The 19,279-nt window shown below is 37.6% G+C and overlaps 1 protein-coding gene across 17 annotated transcripts in view; it reads right to left on the bottom strand.

Moving 5' to 3' along the window:
* The window catches only part of SYNE1 (spectrin repeat containing nuclear envelope protein 1), a 322,241-nt gene that overhangs the window by 77,509 nt on the left and 225,453 nt on the right, over positions 1–19,279 (bottom strand). For 13 of the 17 annotated variants that reach the window (XM_074862820.1, XM_074862818.1, XM_074862830.1 and 10 more), the window contains 12 exons: positions 18,874–19,068; positions 15,508–15,681; positions 13,409–13,600; positions 9,495–9,629; positions 8,722–8,828; positions 7,600–7,750; positions 6,634–6,768; positions 6,319–6,474; positions 5,216–5,425; positions 3,606–3,707; positions 1,770–1,889; positions 124–324 (listed from right to left, as the gene is read on the bottom strand). In XM_074862820.1, the coding sequence (XP_074718921.1) occupies positions 124–324; positions 1,770–1,889; positions 3,606–3,707; positions 5,216–5,425; positions 6,319–6,474; positions 6,634–6,768; positions 7,600–7,750; positions 8,722–8,828; positions 9,495–9,629; positions 13,409–13,600; positions 15,508–15,681; positions 18,874–19,068 (1,878 nt within the window). The remainder of the gene's footprint in view (positions 1–123; positions 325–1,769; positions 1,890–3,605; positions 3,708–5,215; positions 5,426–6,318; positions 6,475–6,633; positions 6,769–7,599; positions 7,751–8,721; positions 8,829–9,494; positions 9,630–13,408; positions 13,601–15,507; positions 15,682–18,873; positions 19,069–19,279) is intronic. The other 4 variants (XM_074862822.1, XM_074862828.1, XM_074862835.1 and 1 more) reach the window with 2 other exon arrangements.

The following is a 19,279-nucleotide window of genomic DNA, read 5'->3' as shown; positions in this document are numbered from 1 at the left end:
TTAATATATCCTGATTTAATACTGGCCCACCATTCTGAAAAGCTCCTGCACTTTTAGGAACAGAAGGTTTGCTGCGTACAAGCTTACAATCATGATTAGTCCTGAAATATGTCAGTTTCTTACCTTATGTTTGTCAAGTAACGATTGAACCTCTTCCTTAGAGGCAACAATCATTTTCTGGTCACCAGCCATCTTTTCTTGGCCTGTTTCTACCAGGTCAGCCAGGTCCTGCAAAGCCCGTTCATACTGCCTCTTAAGAGCCAGATTCTGATTCAGGTCACTCCGTCTGGATCCAATGATCATCATTAGCTCATCATACTTATCCTTGGGGGCAAAGAGCAGCAATGGTGATTATTATTTCACACCTTACATGTCTTCTTAGACAACCTTACTGTCCCTTGTATTCTTCTGTGAACACTATCAGAATAACATCTATTCTCAGCTCAAAAAGACTGTGCAGATACACTAAAATAGCAATATACTTTATAGATAACAGTAAAGTGTAGAAAAAGTGCAGTGTGTATTTCACAGTGTGCCCATACTGCCAAACTACAAAACGAGCCAAAAGGAAGAATCTCATCAGTTCCCATGTGCTATTATTATTCATCTTGTAGACTTCACCCATAAATGTGAGAACAACAGATGCTTTTCTTTTTCTGAACAGGATTACTTCCTTGTTTTGTTTTTGAGAACTGTATTCTCAGAAAATACATCTGACTGTGAGGATAAGCCCATACTCTTGATCAAGACAAGGCATCCAGAAACTAATAAACCAAACTATCTCTATGTGCTACAGCAAAGTACCCACCCTCAGACTGCAGCTGGCTCTCCTAGCTTTAAAGAGAAAAGTGTGAGAAGCCCAACTGTCAAAAAAGTAAAAGGAAGGCTTTTCGAAAAACTGAAATCAAGGGGAGGGGGATATCTATACATAATCTGAGAGGGGAAAAAAAAAAAAAAAGCAGGAGTCTCTAAGACTGAAAGGATAAAGAACTGGGCAAAATATGTGCAAACTGTCATCCATTTTTAATTGAGATCACTGTTTCATTGGCTTCATAAGTTTATGGTCCAGTTTCAGCTGTTTTCTTTGCTTCCAATTTACTATTATGTCATTATAAAGAGTAAAATTCAGTCGTAAACATTCTCCTTGATATTTCCTTAAGCGTTCCCCTGCCTCAGAACCAAAATGCTCACAGAGGAGTTTCAACAGCCTTATAGAAATTCTGGATCAATTGCCTGCATGTATCTACTTCAGAGAGCCTTAAAATAGAGTCCTACTACTTTAGGTGTGTTCAAAAACAATTCTAACTGAAAGTATGCAGGAACATGAGAGGGGTTCTAGTAAAAGCAGAACATTTTGAGTTTCAGGTCACTATCTATCCTCTTTCATCCTCCTGTTTTTTTTTTTTTTTCATGACAGATGAGAGGCAGAACAAAACTCCAGATCATGAGACACTGGTGAGAACAGGGGTCAACCTTCAGCAAACATTTACACATTTAACTTCATCTATTTGAACAGGGAGTTAAGAAGAGCTGAAACAAAATATGTTTTTCTGCGGTTTTATGATTAATACTGCTAATAATAGAGAAGTTATAAAATTTTAAAATCCAAAAGTAGAAAAACTAGTTGAGTCAGAGAGAAAATAATCTTTTATACACACTGAAATGCTTTAAAATACACTTTCCTAAACTGCCTTATGAACAATAAAAAGGAGCATACTACTACCTTTGATATCACCAGACATGTCTAGGATGGAATTTACGAACCATACCTGGATCTTAGACAGCTCTTGCACAGAAGGTTGGTCAATTTCTAGTTTGTCTACACGCTTCTTTAATTCACTGATTCCAGCATCTAGTTCCTTCAAACCTTCTTCTGCCTGCAGTATGACCTATATTTGAAAATCACAGAATTTAATTTGAAGGTTTAATAACAATACTGTAGCTGCCATATGGTAATATTCTTTTCTGTTTTCTGCCTGAAGTATTAATCACTCCTTCAATCTGCTGAAATTGTAAAGGTTACTATAAAGAAAAAATATTAATTCAAAGTTGGGAGAGCCTAGTTTCTTAAAGTTAAATACAATATGGCATTATTATTTTTTTAATAACAAGCTGTTTTAGTATCATATAATATTTTATACCAAACCTTGCTGTGAAGTTCCATGCTTTTAATTATATAGTACAGGCACAAAAGGACTATTAGTTGTTCTAACACCTCCTTTTAAAGCATTCTTTTTATTAACACTCCTTACTTATCCAAGCACCAAGCAAACAACCATCACAGCAGAAGTCATGCATGATAGCAAAGAGCTGTGCATAGTTCCCTTTCAGGACCAGGATAGGGCCAAAATTACTGTCAAGGAAAAGGACTTGTACATCCCCTTTTGCACTTGGAAAAACTTCAACTTAAGAATGCAGGTTGGTATTCTGCAAGCGTACGTATTTTTCATTGGAAACCACAAGCTTTCCTAGATCTTTCAACCTAGGAGTCTCTGCTAAAGTAATGCATTCAAGCTATATCAAAATTAAAAGCACAAGGTAAGACTCCTGCAGTTAAAGTCCTTTGTTAAGGCCCTTTCTTGGAAACTGTCTATCCACATATGCTTAAACTATACATGTGAGTAGAACTCCTGACTCCCAGTAATATGGAGTATGAACAATACAGTCACTAAATTTACACTTCATGCAGCTAAGCTACCTGGCTGATTAAGGGCCTTATTTTCTACTTTCCCAATCACATCTTGAACAAACAGCAATGCTTCTAAATTTGAATGTTTTATCAGCCAAGGTAGATGTTCAGAAACAAATCAATTCAGTTGCTTTTGTTACCATGTTGTTTTCCTATTTGGTAGTTAAATTAATCATACAGTAGACAAATTTTTGCCAATCTTTTGCATCATGGAAGACAGAAAAGAAAGACATGGAGTGCCAGCTCTCTTATTCATACAGGAGACTTAAAATTCCTTCAAAATTTTATTATCAGGTATATAAAGCCCAGTATTTCCGTTTCTCTGAAGGGTAAGTCTCTTCCTCTCAGTCACCTGCTGGCACCAGCCATCGGTAGCTCTTGGGTAACACCTGTAGAAATTGGCCCTTAGCATACTTCATTCACTTTTCTCATTGGCAAAAGAGAAGCAAGGAAACATGATATATTTTGTCATATTAATTAACTATTCCTCACACAATTCTTGATAAAGAAAAAACAATTATTGCCTTAAATTACAATGAGTAACAGTCAAGATATTTCTATAAACCAGTGCAGAAGAAAGTGCCTTTGGTTTTTAATAAAGTGTAAGAGCCAAACAATTTAGCCAGACTTTAGACTGGTTTTGGTTCCTTGAAGTTTTCTTTCTTTCAAATACTGCCAGGTGTATGCATAACTAGGACAGCTGAGGAGATAAGAAAGACACTTTGTGCTGTGTTGTTTGTTTTTTTTTTAATTTATAGACACGTTTAGTGTACTCTTGGAAGTACTCATTTTCACATACTTTATGTGAACACATACATTCTCCCATAAAAAGCAACTATTCTCTAGAATCCATTTATACTTTGAATACAAACTTTACCTCTTCCCCCCTCCCCAGGTAATAGTCATTTGGTAATACCTGTATTTGTTCTGTTTCTGGTCTCTCAACTGCCTCTGCTAGTTTTTGTAGAACTAAATATTTGTTATCAGCCACCGATGTAAACAGGACCTTCAGATCATTCTACAGGAGACAACAACAAATTATAGCAAATCACAGCACAAACCAGCTGAAAAATATTGTATGATCCAAAAAGTTTAAAGTATTACAATGTTACAATATCAGCACTAAGGCATAAAATCTATTCAAAACCAGAAGCATCACAATTGGTCAATGCAAAGCATTTAGCATTGCCAAAAATCCATAACTGGATATATTGGAGCTAAAACTTAAAGCAACTCCTATTCAAAACATAACCTGTGAACGCACTTCTGCTTTTGCCTTCCAATTAGATAATCAGCAAGGATAACTAGATTTATTTAAGAAAGATATGCTATTCTTGTGTTGTTTATTCAACCATATATGTTTGCAAACAAGTTAGGTTTTACTTTTTAAGGCAAGCTTTTTTTATTACAAACTGGAGCAAATATAACAAAGTAAACAAGACTTCTACACATTACAGGACTAACTACACATTACAACTTTTAGAGTACCTTATCAGACTAGACACATAAACATTACTTAACAATTTTGCCAAGCTACAATCACTTACTTTTTTTTTTAATGCATTCATCCCAACAGAAAATTATCTGCACATTTTTCTAAGACTTTCAGCATTATATAAGGGCTTCATTACTAATTATTTTTATGCAGTAATTCTTTTAAATACTAAATATTTCCAGTGTAACAATAATGCATAGGTTTCTAAGCAACTTGTCTGCTTTCTTCAACAAAGGAAGGCCTTTCACTGAAAGATGCTGAATTTTTTTCTTTTTTAATATCTGCTGCAGAGGAAAGATAATGGAGTTTGGAGAGAAATCCTGCAGTAACAACCTATGAAATGATGATCCTAATCCAAAGGCACCAGGAATCTGTTTTCTTTTTTTTTTTTTTTGGTTGTAATTTATGTTTTTTCTTTAAAACAAAACATACTAGAGGCTTTATATTATAAAAATAGGAGAGAAGAGGGAGACCAAGTAAGATCTGAAAGCATTTCTGAACAGTTTGAAAAGATTTCTAAAAGCACATATTTCTCCACTTATCATCATTTTTTCTGCTTTGCTTAATACAGATGGCTTGAGATACAAGTTTTTAAAGAGTAACAGGATGGCCTAAAGACGGTAAGAAAGGTGGGAATCGGTATTGTTTTCTACCCTATCTCTGCTAATAAAAACAGTGTACTCTATCACGTATGACATTATAAAATATATATAGTGGAACTCTACAGTTGCTTTTTCTCCTTTAAGAATAGTAGTCATCAATTTCCTTTTATGTAATGCCAGCAGGGTGAGAAAGCATGGGATGAATGATCACTTTACAATAAGTGCATGAGTTACAGAAGGCTTCTAGCAGAGAGTTTAAATTTTGGATCATGATTTGGGTGCCAAGTTTTGCGTAGAAGTTGTTTGATTTTTCAGTAAAAACCTGTGACAACCTTGTTGTTTTGATTTGGTACCAAAAATTCTCATTGCTTTGAAAACCACATCCTTTATATGCCCATCTGATATTTACCCCTGTTAATTCCTTCATACCTTGAAAGTCACTATTTGTTGGAGCTGTCCTTTCATCTGATGGCATCTCTGGTTTACTACTGACTCCAGTAAGGTCAGTCTTCTCAGGAGACAATCCAAAGTGTCTTCTATAATATCCCTATTGTCACCATTCTCAGGAAATATCTGAGCAAATAAATTCTTGTTCTTATCCATTTCTTCCATTATGTCTTTGATTTCTTTGGCAAGAGACTGATTTTGTAGAAAACAAAACAAAGTGACAGACATTCTGTAAAGCAGGCAAACATGTTGCCATAACCATCATCAATTTTACAGTAATGCAGTGCCTTTTTTACATTGTTAATATACACACCCTAGACAAAGTTATGTAGCTACTGTATCTCTGATAATAAAAAGAGCCCAGACTGCTCTGAGGAAAACAAGTGCTGAAACAAAATTATGTAGAATCATAGAATGATAGAATGGTTTGGGTTGGAAGAGACCTTTAAAGGTCACCTAGTTCAACTCCCCTGCAATGACCAGGGACATCTTCAATTAGATCAGGTTGCTCAGAGCCCCATTCAACCTGACCTTGAACACTTCCAGGGAGGGAGCATTTACAATCTCTCTGGGCAACCTGTTCCGGTGTTTCACCACCCTCATTGTAAAAAAATTTCTTCCTTATATCTAGTCTGAATCTACCCTCTTTTAGTTTAAAACCATTACCACTTGTCCTATCACCTCTCTCTCTCCCCCTCTCCCTGCACTCCCTATCTTACCCTCCCATTTCATGTTGATGAATTTATACTGTTCCTAAATCCCACAGCATTACTCCTTCTTTTTCACTTCATTTCAACTTCAATAATGTGGTGTTTGCTAATACTTAGCAAAGAAGTTAAACAGAAGACAGACTCTATGTTTAATTCTCTTCTGACCAGGCAAAAGTTGGGTCAGGTGATGCTTTCTGCAACATTCTCTACACGGTCAATAAAGTTACTTCTACCAGTAGCAGAATACTGCAATTACATAGAGGTTATGACAGTGACATGTCACTTATCCAGGATTCTAATATTTTTTTTCTAAACATTGTATAAAATGCATTCTTATTAACAATTTAAAGGAAGTCCTATTCACAGATTCCTTACCTCTTGCTTGCAGAGGTATGTTTCTCTTTGTTCTTCTGGCAACAGAGCTGTAGCAATAAAGACCTGTTCTTCCACACCATCTAGCCACAGGGTGGTTGCCATGACACCATCGTACAGCTTCTGTTCAAGAGGCAGGCTCTCCCCAACCTGTCCAGCCTAGGCAAAAGGAACCAAAGAAGTCCAGAGAAGTACAAGATACTCTTTCTAACATGTAATATTTGGGAAAGGGCTGGATTTCCAGGTGGGAGCTAGAGGAGTTTTCATTGTAAATGTGGCTCTGCTGAAGGATAGGTGTAAAGACAATTGAAATGTTACCTCAGATGACACAGCTTCAAAGGCCTGATTCAATTCAACCAATACTGGTGACACTGAGGATTTATCTTCATCCTGTCCTTCCTCCTTATACAAAGGCATTCCAGGTATCAGTCTGTTTGGTCTGCTATAAAGCTGCTGAGAGAGAAGTACTAATTAGGTTGCTTCTACCATATATAGGGCACAAAATTCAGCTATACAGATTTTACTGCTGACTGAGGATATCACCAAATAATGCTCATGGTCCTCCCACAACTGTTCAGTGTCATGAATATCTTGAATAAAAGATTGCTCAACAGGAGGTTCACTAGAAGTGCAGGATAAATACCTGTGGCTAGAATTAGCAATAGCAAAATTTATTTACCAAAAAATAATTAATTACCCTTGAATGAATACAAGATATTTAGAACTTTGGAAGCTGATTTTAATGTAGTGTTATATAAAGAATAGTGGGCCTGGGTCTATTAACAATAAAATGGAGGATATATGTTAATACAAATCTTGGATTGTTCCTGGTTTAGTTATCAATCCCTGTTTCTTTCAGCAAAAATTCTGTGGCTGAAATCACTTGCTTCTTTGTCACATACACACTAAGATCAAGCATTGAATGTAACCAATAAATTAAAACTGAAAATACCAGTTTTTCCTCTAAGTTGTTGCCAGATTACTGGTCAATTCCAGAAGGACAATTTGTTACAGAATTATTCTGGGTTAGATAAGTAGATCAAAATTTTTTCTGAGCCCTTTCTAGTTCATTCACCTGAATGATAGTACAACTCAAATTACTTTGAACAAGAGTAGTGCTAGTGCCAATATTTAATAGTTTTTAAAGATGTCACAAAAAAAAGTTGTTCCATATTTTTTACATTAACTATACCACCTTAATGCATCTGCTATGCACATACTATAGTTCATGCTGTGACAACTGCTTTCATAGTGAAAATGCAAAGAGAAATTAAAAATAGCTACCAGCTGTTCTTGTTCCAAAGCCTTCTGGAGCAGTCTCTGCTTGGTATTGAATTCCCGGTTCAGGCTTTCCCATTTCACCTTCATCTGTTCTTCAGATGATGGCTTCTCACCTTCCAAGCCTAATTCCTCAGAGAGTATATCAGGCTTGTCACTGAATGGGAAGATGTATAAACATTTAACAAATACAAAAGTTATAACTGTATAAGGTGTTTGTTTCCTCTTTCAATTGGGAAATTCTACATTTCAATTAAGTGCTACTTTTTAAAGCTTTGACTTGGTTTTTTTTTTTTTTTTCAGATAGTAAGACAAAGGCTGTTTCATAAGAGCAAGAAGTTCTTGCCTGATGGGATAAAATGTACTTTCTAAGAAACTGTTTAGATTTGCAAGTACCAATATTAAATAAAACAACCCAAACCACACTGAATACACTACATTGAAATTTAACCTTTAAACAATCATTACTTCAAAGCATGAAATAAAAAAAAATATTTTAGCTGACTCCTTCCTCACCTCCTCTCTCAAAATGCCAGACATACCCTGACATTTTAATGCAGGACAAGCATATGAGTTTAGCTTTGATAAAATGAAGTTCAGCATTTCTATTTGATTTTTTCCTTTCTTTCTATAGTATAACATCATGTGACAGAAGGAGCCTCAAAGAGAAAGAGATAAGTACTTTCTAGCATTGTAATAAAAAACCACATTGAATTGACACAAATGCTCAGAAAAAGAACTTACAGAGTACAACTTACATTCCCTATGCATAAGTCTTGGTTCTGCTGCCTCATGAACTACCTTCATGTTCTAGACTTTGGCATGCTGGAGGAGCCACAAATGTGCTCACTACTACTGAGATACTTCAGGGAAGTATTTTAACTGAATGGTTGACTGCTCCTTGATTCTTAAGCTGATAATGTTCACCCTGGTTTTGCCTGAAGGTGATCTATTATCACAAAACAGTTTGTGTAAATATATTATCAGACCCAGGACTCCAGTACCCTAGGTGCTGTATAAAAATGATAAAACAAAAATTAGAGGATTATATGTGGAAGAGGGATGTAAACATAAGGATGACAAAGCAGAGTCATAGAAATCTATTTCACAGAACACATGAAAGCAGACCTTATACATAGGCCTTCTGGAGCACCCTGCTGTGTTAGGATTTCTTCTCCACGGCATGCTACTGACCGAAGCAGATTCTTCTGCTCTTCTAGCTCTTGTTCCAGCTCCTAACATAGTAAGGTACAAAAACCAAAACAAATCTCAAACAGACTGGTTTTGCCTTGGAAGGATATGTCTATGTGGCATAACTGACATGCAAAGATAGCTGAACTATTTCTGATATGGCTTGCTTGAGCACCAAAAGCAGTGCAAAATCTCCACCCAGCGACAGAAAAATAGGGTACATAAACTGGATTGTTGAGCTAATTGACTAATGCAATGCAGTATCTGAAACCTAGCCTAGTGAGGATGTCTGTGTATCATGCAACACAATATACCTTGTAATGTGTGTATCTTTGCTTGCTATTTTGTTATATTTTTTGCTATAAGTTGCTTGTTATTTTGCTATATTGTTCACTATAAAAACCAATGTTGATTACTATTTTGAGCAAATATCATTATCTCATTAGAGTAACTTTAAGGGTTGATTCAATTTAATTTTACTAATGGACAATGGAAGTATAGAGAGATTGAGTTGAACATGGTCACCCAGGACGTCTAGTCTGCCTGGCTGTTTCAGATATAAAATAGCAAGCTCAGATGCATCATTACAAAACACTGAGTAAGAAACAGTGTAAAAATGAAGATTTCAGTGGAAATACTAAAAAGAATGGCTCAGCTAGAGTGTTAAGCACAATCTAAAGATGGGACTAAAAGAAATGCAAAACACCAACTTTCTGTTGCTGCAGGGTGCTCTGCTGTTGCTGTGAGCGAGTGGTTCTTGCTTGTGCCAGCCATTCTTGGACACTGGGGCTTTGTGAGGAAACAAAGTCCAGATCGCTCTCCTCCTTTTCTTGTAATGATCCCTGCTTTAAGAGAAAGAAATAAAGATTTACAAAATCTCTTATATTGCTAGAGAGCTGGCAGGTCCAGCTCATCAACTCAAAACTACATGTAATGCCATATTCCACCTCTCAAGCTGCTGGCTCACGTAAATTCTGAAGTGAGCAATGACTTTAGTTTTCGGACTTCTACTGGTCATTAGTTACTAGCAAGAAAGCATCCTTCAAAATGTAAAAATAAACATGCACCACTGCACTTAGCAGAATCAGAGACCAGAGATCAGAGACCATGGACTGATGTGTTTCTGAAGACTGTCCTGCTTCTCTTAAAAAGCAGCATTGATCCGTAATGGAGGTTGCAGCTTTAACTGGCAATGCAGGGAATCAACAGGTTGTTTCTGTCACGTATTTAGTCAAATTAAAGCCAATTTTTTGCCTAACTAAAAATGACAGAATGCTGGTTGTCATTCTGGTCAAAATTTATTTATCACTAAGTACATAACTCTATCCGTGATTGGCAGAAACACAGTCAGTTAACAGCAGGTTATGTGATATGAACAGTGAAGACAACAAGAGAGATCAAACCACAGAATGTTATAATAGAACAGCAAAAGCAACAGTTCCTTCACTTCATACTTCTATCACGTTTTTCAACATGAGCAATTAGACAGGCTTGCTGTGTAAGCAAAGCAAAAAAGAGCAAATGCCTTAATAGCTCTAAAAACTGCTTTAGCAACTTCTTGACTTCTGAAATCCACGTTGGCTGTAAATTTAAATTATTTTAGCGGTCAATGTATTCAAATGTAGGGATTTTAACACACTAGGCCTAATGTTAAAGACAGACCTGTAGGTCTGGCTTAGATCTACACACCTCTCTGGATTTACTTTGTTTCACTAAGGATTCAGTTTGCAGGTAAGCTGTGATACTTTCTAGGAGCAAGTTTCTAGAAAAGCTGACCTGGCTGGAGTGCGAACAATGTCATCATAGGATATCAGATTAGGCAAAGAAAATATTATGTGAGGGATAAAGAGGATCTGGAATTTTGATTTTAATTTTTCTATTCAAAATGAGAAAATAATACAGTATTTCTGTAAATTGTTAAAAAAAATCTGCTTCATTTTATATGCTCTAGGGAGAATAATTGTTCAACTTGTAAATTTCTTCAGAGAATAGTATCTAGTTCTTCACTGAATTTCAGCAGGCCGATTGATTTCAGCTAAATTTTCAGTCTCCTCTTCTCTGGGAAGAGGGTTGAAAAGCTACAATTTTGGGGTTATACTAAGACAAATAAGTAGTAGTCCCACGGTTCCTGCAATAGCAAAGCGTGTAAAAGGGATTGTGACATCTGTGGATGCAATGAGGTTTTGCAAATATGCTATTGTGCAAACTTTTTAGATCAAAATTATTTTTGAACCAGATTTTATGATTCTCAAATCACAGAATATAAGTCTGGAAAAATACACTTGCATTTTCATTTGAATTCTGTCTAAAGGAACTGTATTACATTTCCTTTAAATAGCCAGGGAAATAAATGCTTGAAGCTGTCATTCCTGGGACTATCCACTCCAGCACAGAAGTAACTGGAAAATCCCTGAAGCAAATGGCGATAAAATTGATCTTTCAAAGGAGTACAGAATTGTACAAACATATATCGGGCATATTTGTCATGTGGAACTGAAGTAATCCCTCCCACACACAGACTTTGTAATAAAAAGTAAAGAAACACTATCTGTTTGTGGGTTTTACTGCAGAGTCCATTATACTACTTTGTTTTATAAGGAGTCTATTTATGTTTATTGCCCCTAAGTCACAGAATTTAGTAGGTAACAGTAACAAGGCAATATTTTGTATAGCTTTCAAAGTGCTTGAAAAATGCTACATTTGGAATCAATGTAGTGTGGAACTCTCCTGATCCAGCATATTTCTGGTTAGCTTCACTGCTTTATTTTATGAATAAAGAAGTTGGTCTTCAAATCACTTTTACCATATTAGTGACATTATTTAATTAAAATCAGAGGGAAAACTGAAATTTCTGCAAGGAAGCCACAGAATCTCACACTGGCTCCTAAAAAGCCTTGTGCCACAGGAATAATAGATATGCTGAAAATATTGCTTTAAGGAAAATGTAGCTAGCCTATACAATGCTCTTGGTCTTGCAGTGCAACTTGTGAGGATCATTCCTTTTCTGGGTGCAGGCTGGTCTATGCCTCTGGGCAATTACAAGGTTATCAGTACATCTAGAGACATGTATAAGTCTCAGTTTCTTACATGCATGAGCAACAGTGCTGTTATCATGTAATATTTTTCAGGGTTAATAATGACAGTGGATAGAGTTAGTGCATTTTGCGGCATCTGATGCTCTGAGCCTCCGTCCATATGAAACACTTTATGCCTGATTGCAAAAAGACATTATAGAATTTCTCATCTGAAAAAGAATTGCTCAATGAAAATTTGAAGACGTTATACTGCCTATACCTATTTTCTTCCATGATCCATAACTGAAGTCCAAAAAAGGCTTGCAATAAAGAAACTTCAGTCTTGCGTGCATGTAACATCTTAAATGATTCCTATTCTACATCTGGAAATTATTTTGTTGTTATTTTTGATATTAGAAAAGCATCCAAAAAGCTGTTTTAAAATCTTAAATAAACTAAACCACACTACTGTATTTTAAAATGCAGCATGCATATTTTAAAATTAAGCAAAATAGTCTGTGACACCTTTTAATTTCACAAGTAATATATCAGAACGTAGTATTATATGCCTACATGCTGTTGATAACACTTTTCATTTCCCTAATCATGAGGCTTAATATGCAAGAATAACATTAAAGTTACTTCATCTTAGAGGCAATGGAAATAAATACCTGGTTTTTTTCCTTCTCCTTTTGTGTGTGTGTGTGTGTGTGTTTGTTGGGGCTTTTTTATGAAGCTATGTTAAGTTTTATAGTTATTGTGCTGCTTTGGACTAAAAATAGTTCTTAGCATGTCAAGTGACTTTTCAAGCTAACCTCTCAGTAGACTTTAATCCGCATTACAAGCTAGAAATCTTTGAAGCTTATCATGTTTAATTTGCACAGCAAAGCTCAGAAAAGAAGTAAAAGAAAAGGGGGGAGTGAGTCACAGCAGGGCAAGCAAATTCAAAACCAGCCAGTCACATTACATCATTGGGTTTCTTGTATGTATTCGGTTCTCCACATGCTAGTTTAACCTAAAGAATGACCAAAAACAACTGTTAAATAAAATGAACTAGTGGCAATAAGCAGACCAATGCCGCTAGGAATAGAAACCTAGGGCAAGACTGAGGTTAAATGTTTTGTTTATATAATATTCTGTTTGGTGTAATGATACCACTAAGTATTAGCCATATTTTAAAATGCTTCATTATCTTAATTTTATCTGTTCATTATGCTGTGCACACTGTATGGAGGAAAGCATGTCTTTAGGATTGTCCTTTTGTTGGGGGAGGGATCCTGCCTCAGAGCACATTCAATCTAAAGGGACCGGGAACAGGAATAGAGTATATCCAGACCAAGATAATCATCTACTTTATTACTGTCCTTTTAGTGAAGATAGTTAGGTTAGGATAGTTTCACTATGAAGTGGTGCTGTTAACCTGAAAATTATAAGCTAAAGCTTCCTAGCCAGTTCTTTATTTTGGAGTGTAACTCCATTTACTAACTAAAGATGAATAGCCCAAACTAAATCAGTAAAATACTTTTACTCCTTTTCCCAGTTGCATGAAACTGCTACAAAATCCCCCAAACTCCTGCCCACCGTGAAGGCAGTTGGAAAGAGCCACTTACCCGAATGTTGGTCTGTTTGTCGTGAAGTACTCTCTGCAGCTCCAGAAGGCTGCTCTTCAGTGTCCTGAGCTTCACAGCCAGCTGCTCTGCCTCGTCCTTGGTGTGAGCCTTCCCCTCCATAAGCAAGTTCTCATTGTGCACAGACAACTCTGACAAGGCTATCACCTTCTGCTCTATTTCAACCAGCATGTTCTGCAGCAGCAAAACCAAAGAACCAAATTCATACATTTTCCAGCATCTGTCACACTTTCTGGCAAGATGACCTGTGGCCTACCTCACCCATTGCCAAGCTAAGGGCAAGTCAGATTATCACTGTTTTGCCTTCCAGTTCCTTTCAGAGTCCTTAGGAATATGCTTGCAAATGTTTGTATTTGCCATTTCTGTTTGCAACTTTTTTCAAAATAGGAAGTTAAAAAGTTATTTGAAACAAAGGATTTGTTGCAGAGGAGATGCTCTTTATTTGCACATTAAAGGTAAGGGTGGCTAAGATGCTAGACTGACATTCATAACGACGAGAAACAGAACACACCGCTCGAGTTACTTCTTCCTCTTCTTTCATGTATATTTAGCGAAATGCTTCCTACCTCCTCCTATGTGTTGCTCTGGCTGTGTTGATAAGCTTCTCCTCTCACTATTTGCTCTTTCTGATTGGTGCATGATGGATTTAAGTATTTCTGTATAATCCTCTTTAGTCTAAAGAGAGACTTAAAGTGACAAATCTCTGGCATGCGTATTCTCAAAAACTACTTTCCTGACATTCTGTTAACCATTCACGTATTACAGACACAGTGCATATTTTGATCTTCCAAACTCAAAGCTCGTACAATTCCTGCTCAAAAACCTAGTCTGATAGCAAATGTTTTTGTTTCCATAGCAACCGTCAAGTATAAACTTACAAATATTTGTCCTGAAGGAATGCATCCACGATAAGATAGGCAGTCTTTAAAAAGTGGAAAAAATATAGGACTTTATATAAAACTTACTGTATTAAGATTTTAAGAACCAGCAAAAGAATGGCAGTATTAGCTTTTCTGTGAAGTTAACTGTTCTTTTTGAGTTTCCACCAGATTATATTAAAAAAAAGTACTGCTTTGTTTAAGTTCACAGGGTTTATCTATATACAATGAACAGCTCCCAAGGACGGGTGATGAAAGAACACTTGAGACCGAGCAGACTGAAAATTCCAATAATGAAGCAGTGTCAGTGGAAATTTAACTAGATGTTTAATTCATCAGACTTATGTGAAACTTAACTCCCATTTATCCTAAAATAGTCAAGATCCTCATTCTTTAATATGAAAGGGGATCATTTGTCCACCTGTCTCTTGTTTATCTTGTACTTTTAGTTATAATGATCATACAGTTCTAAACTTTCATTTAAAAATGGAAAACTCCCACTAATTTGAGAACCTGGACATTATGACTGATCCAAGTCTTGTTAATAAAAGTACATGCAATTACTCCTATTGCAGCAAAATATTTTCCCTCAATGGTTTTGGTATTCTGAGTTGATTAATATTACATTAATAAAAATAGTAACTACTGGCGGTTACACTTTACTTTTGAACGTGGGAAGGGATTACCCCTGAAGAAAATACAACACTGTCCCACTTATGAATGCTAGAGTGAGTGTGTTCTTCAACTGGAAAAAGAGTAGGAAAGCACACTGCAGGTGCTTTCACACCTATCAAGTGAGCTGTTCAACAGCTCTAGCTTGAGTGAAGGCAAAACAGTAAGTGAAGAGAATACAAGGCCTTTAAAGCAAAACAAAATGCCCTCCAAAAGTTGTAGAGCTTCAAATGTTCTTGCAGTCAGGGTATCTTGTTTTCCTACTGCTATGTTTACATGCACTTTCTAAAGCACTGTTTGCAATGTTTAATAAGAAATGAAGAACAGGCTATATTTAATTTCACAAATCATAGGTGAAACTAACTGAGCAAATATGAGGTGCTAAGGAGCTCAGAAACTTCTTCCCCACTAATATGCTGGCTCACACCACTCAATAATGGTCTTAACATTTAAGGTTCATATTTGTCTTTTCATTAAGAAAAAGCCACATCCATCCTGTTCATCTAAACATTACAGGACTGATAATTTTACCTGACAGTCTACCAGCTGTGCTTCCATGTCCATAGGTTCCTCAGCAGTAACCAAAGCGGTGTCCAGTGTTGCTCGGGTATTGAGTAGCCAGTGGTCAAGCTCATCAGCTTCACAACGGTACCTTTGAAGAGCCTGCTCTTGCCGCTGTTCTTCCAGCTGCTCATTCAGTTTCTCCTAAAGGTGTAAATTATATTTTACTTTTTAAAAGAAATACACCACAACAGTCACTTAAAAAAATTTTTTCCTCTGTCTCTAACAACTTCTATATAGTATTTTTAAGCCATAATAAGCCCTTTCTTTCATGAGTTGGAAACCTTTACAAAATATTATTTCTTTCAATTGATGAGCATGCTTTTCTGGTGATTGAAATGCTGTATTTCTACTTCCTTCAGTAGATCTCTGCTATTACAGCTTTCTAAAGGCGAGGTCTTTTCTGCCTCCTCTTGCTGTTCTCCTCTGGGTTTCCCCCCACGTTGACTGTTTGCTCAACTAGCACAGCACTGTTTGCTTAGGGAGAAAGATGCATGGGGACACAGAGCTGGGAGTGGGCTACAGGGAAAGGAGAGCAGCTTTGCCTTTTTCGGCAGCAGGAGGCTGTTAGTAAGCCTTACTGTCTTTCAAGAGAGGCACGAGAGGGGTACTTCAAGGACCCAACAGAATACTGGTGGCCTTTGGGGTAGCCACTAAGGGTAAAGAGAAGACTGAAGAGCTGTTTACCCTGTCCAGCCTCTCGGAGGACCCCTGTGCCATGGGGTGTGGAAGGACATTAAACTCCGAAGGCTGCTGCAGCAACAGCATCACAGCAACACAGACTCCCTGTCTCCATCCGTCAGCTGGTCCATCCATTGGACAGACAGGGAGTGATCAGCAAGACAAATCTGAAAACTGGCTGAACAGCTGGGCCCAGAGGGTGGTGATCAGTGGCACAAAGTCTAGTGAGAGGCCAGTAATGAGCAAGTTTACTGATACCACAAAATTGGAGGAGTGGGCTGATACACCAGAGGGTTGTGCTGCCATCCAGATGAACCCTGACAGGCTGAAGAAACGGGCTGACAGGAAACTCATGAAGTTGAAAAAAGGGAAGTGCAAAGTCCTGCACCTGGGGATGAACAACCCCAGGCACCAGTTTATGCTGGAGGCTGACCAGCTGGAAAGCAGTTTGGCAGAAAAGGACCTGAGGGTCCTGGTGGACACCAAGTTGAACATGAGTCAGCAATGGGCCCTTGTGGCAAAGAAGGCTAATGGTATCCTGGGCTGTATTAGGAGGGGTGTTGCCAGCAGGTTGAGGGAGGTGATCTTATCCTTCTACTTAACACTGGTGAGTCCACACCTGGAGTACTGTGACTAGTTCTGGGCTCCCCAAGAGAGATACAGAGCTCTGGAGAGAGTAGAGGGGATTTGCAGAATAAGAAACAGATAGAGAGGGATGGTCAGAGGATACTTAGACGTATCAGATAATGTGGAACCTAAGCATGCTGCAAATGATATGGAACAAGGGGAGAAGATTGTACTGGATCTGGTTGGGATGCAGTTAACTTCCTTGCAGCCTGTACAGTGCTGTGTTTTGCAACTGTGGCTAAAACTGTGCTGATAACATAGCAATGTTTTGGCTACTGCTGAACAGTGTATACACAGCATTAAGGGTTCCTTTCTGACTGCCTCTCACAAAGGCCAGTAAACTGGAGGTGGGCAAAAGGCTGGGAGATGACATAGCCAGGACAGCTGATCTGAACTGACCAAAGGGATGTTCCATACCATATGACATCATGCTCAGCAATAAAAGTTCATGGAAAGACGGGGGTGAGGGAGAGAGTATTTGATGGTTATGGTGTTTGCCTTCCCAAGCAACTGCTACATGTGCTGAGATCCTGCTTTCCAGGAAAGCAGCTAAACATCTGCCTGCTGATGGGGAATTAGTGAATAAGTTCCTTAGCTGCCATCACTTGCACCCACAACTATTCCTTACCCTATTAAGTTGTTATTATTTCAATTCATGAGTCCTTCTGCCTGCCTTCTGTTTTTTCCCCATCCCACGGGAGAGGGGACTGAGGGTGGATATTTTGCCGCTGGCCAGGGTCAACCTACCACACTTCTGTAAGGAAATTCAGACCTGTATGTGCAGGGCAAATCCATCACACAGCAAAGTGTTCGCACAGCTTTTCTGAATGCTTAATTTTAATGGGGAAATTAATAATTGCACGTTGAAATAATTTAAAGAATTATGATAGTAGTTAAGTGTCTCAGATAATCTAGAGCTGAACAGTTCTCAAGCTCTAGTTATTTAGATTAGGTTCACAGAAAGAACAATATTACCAATCCACACCCTCAACAGCAAAATGTTTTCATTACATGTTCTATCTGTATTCCTACATTTACCATCCCTGCAGTGTCCTGGAAGATTTTATCTGTGGAATCAGAGCTCTAAAGTGCACAGGTTAAATTACCGAATATTGTCTACACACCACACATATTTCTTAGCCAGGATTGTTCACTGTCTCAGGTGACTGCACAGAACTAATGCAGCTAATACACCCTGGGACTCCCCTGTAACCCAGGTAGATCCACAGAGCAGCTAGTTATCACTCAATCTCTCAGAATTGATTGATGCTGGAAATTATGAAGGCAGCAGCTGCTGTGTTTGTGAATTCACTGCTGCAGTTCTTAGCAGTACAACAGTAAAGCTGCCCTGCAGTGTTCAAAGTAGACAAACTGTAGCCAGCTTTAGCACAACTGCCTTTTCTCACCTGTATAATATACACAGCAACATTCCTATATGTAAAGGACTTTTTAAAAATCACCTGAGTATTAAAGGATTATTTGGTAAGCTGGTAGACAAAGAAATAAAGGCAGGCATCTTCCATGTTTGCAAGCAAATCACTGGGAAGATGAGCATAGACAACAATGCAACAGTTTGGAAGAGGTGTTATTTCTTCTTTTAAGCTTTTCCCCTTCTCTTGTCTCCCAGTTTGGACAGGTGACTCCTCAAAAGTTTACTGTAGATAACGTGACTTTTAATACCTGCACTATATTACTTCTCCTGTGAAGGACAAGGAATACCAAGGGAACCTATTTAGAAAATGTCAATGTGGATATTGAAAAACCCTAATTTATATATGTATAAAAATATGACTCCTGCAGTGTGTTTCCAAGTTCCTTCTGGCTACTTATCACCTAGCATGAAGATGAGGGGCTTGCTAAAAAAACCCAATAATTTATTAGTGAAAGGAATTGTGAGGAATGAGCAGAACTGAAATTATCAGCATTCAATGATGACTAAAGACTTCGGTAAAAGTACAGGTCTGTCAAAAGTGTCTCAAAATCTGGAATGTGATTGAAAAGACCCACTCCTAGAGGCTTTTGTTGTACCTCTAATAGTTGTCGTTTTCCTGATGCCTTCATTCGAATTGTGGCCATTCGTTCTGCCAAGACCGTGAGAGTGGACTGCAATGCCAGCTGATCACCAGCTTCTGCATCCAGTGGTTCTGAAACCAGCTCCTGGGCTAATGATGTCTGAAGCTCAGTGATTTCCTCTTGTAACATTAAAATCTCATCCATCAAAGCCTATTTAGAAATCAGAGCAGAAAAAGTATATTTCATTTATCAGTGAGAAGAAAGCATCTCAGGAGGCTTAATATAAAATTCAAGGTGACTGTCCCCAGGGAGCATGAGGAACACAGAGTAGTGCAATATATATATATATATATATATATATCTCACTGCTGGTTTAGCAGAGTCAGAATTCAGAAGGGCTGAGTACTGCTTTTAGATGCTT

This window comes from Strix uralensis, chromosome 3, assembly GCF_047716275.1.
Source record: "Strix uralensis isolate ZFMK-TIS-50842 chromosome 3, bStrUra1, whole genome shotgun sequence".
Lineage (NCBI taxonomy): Eukaryota > Metazoa > Chordata > Aves > Strigiformes > Strigidae > Strix > Strix uralensis.
Note: the sequence above shows the minus strand (reverse complement) of the source record. Positions and strands in the feature narration are given on the sequence as shown.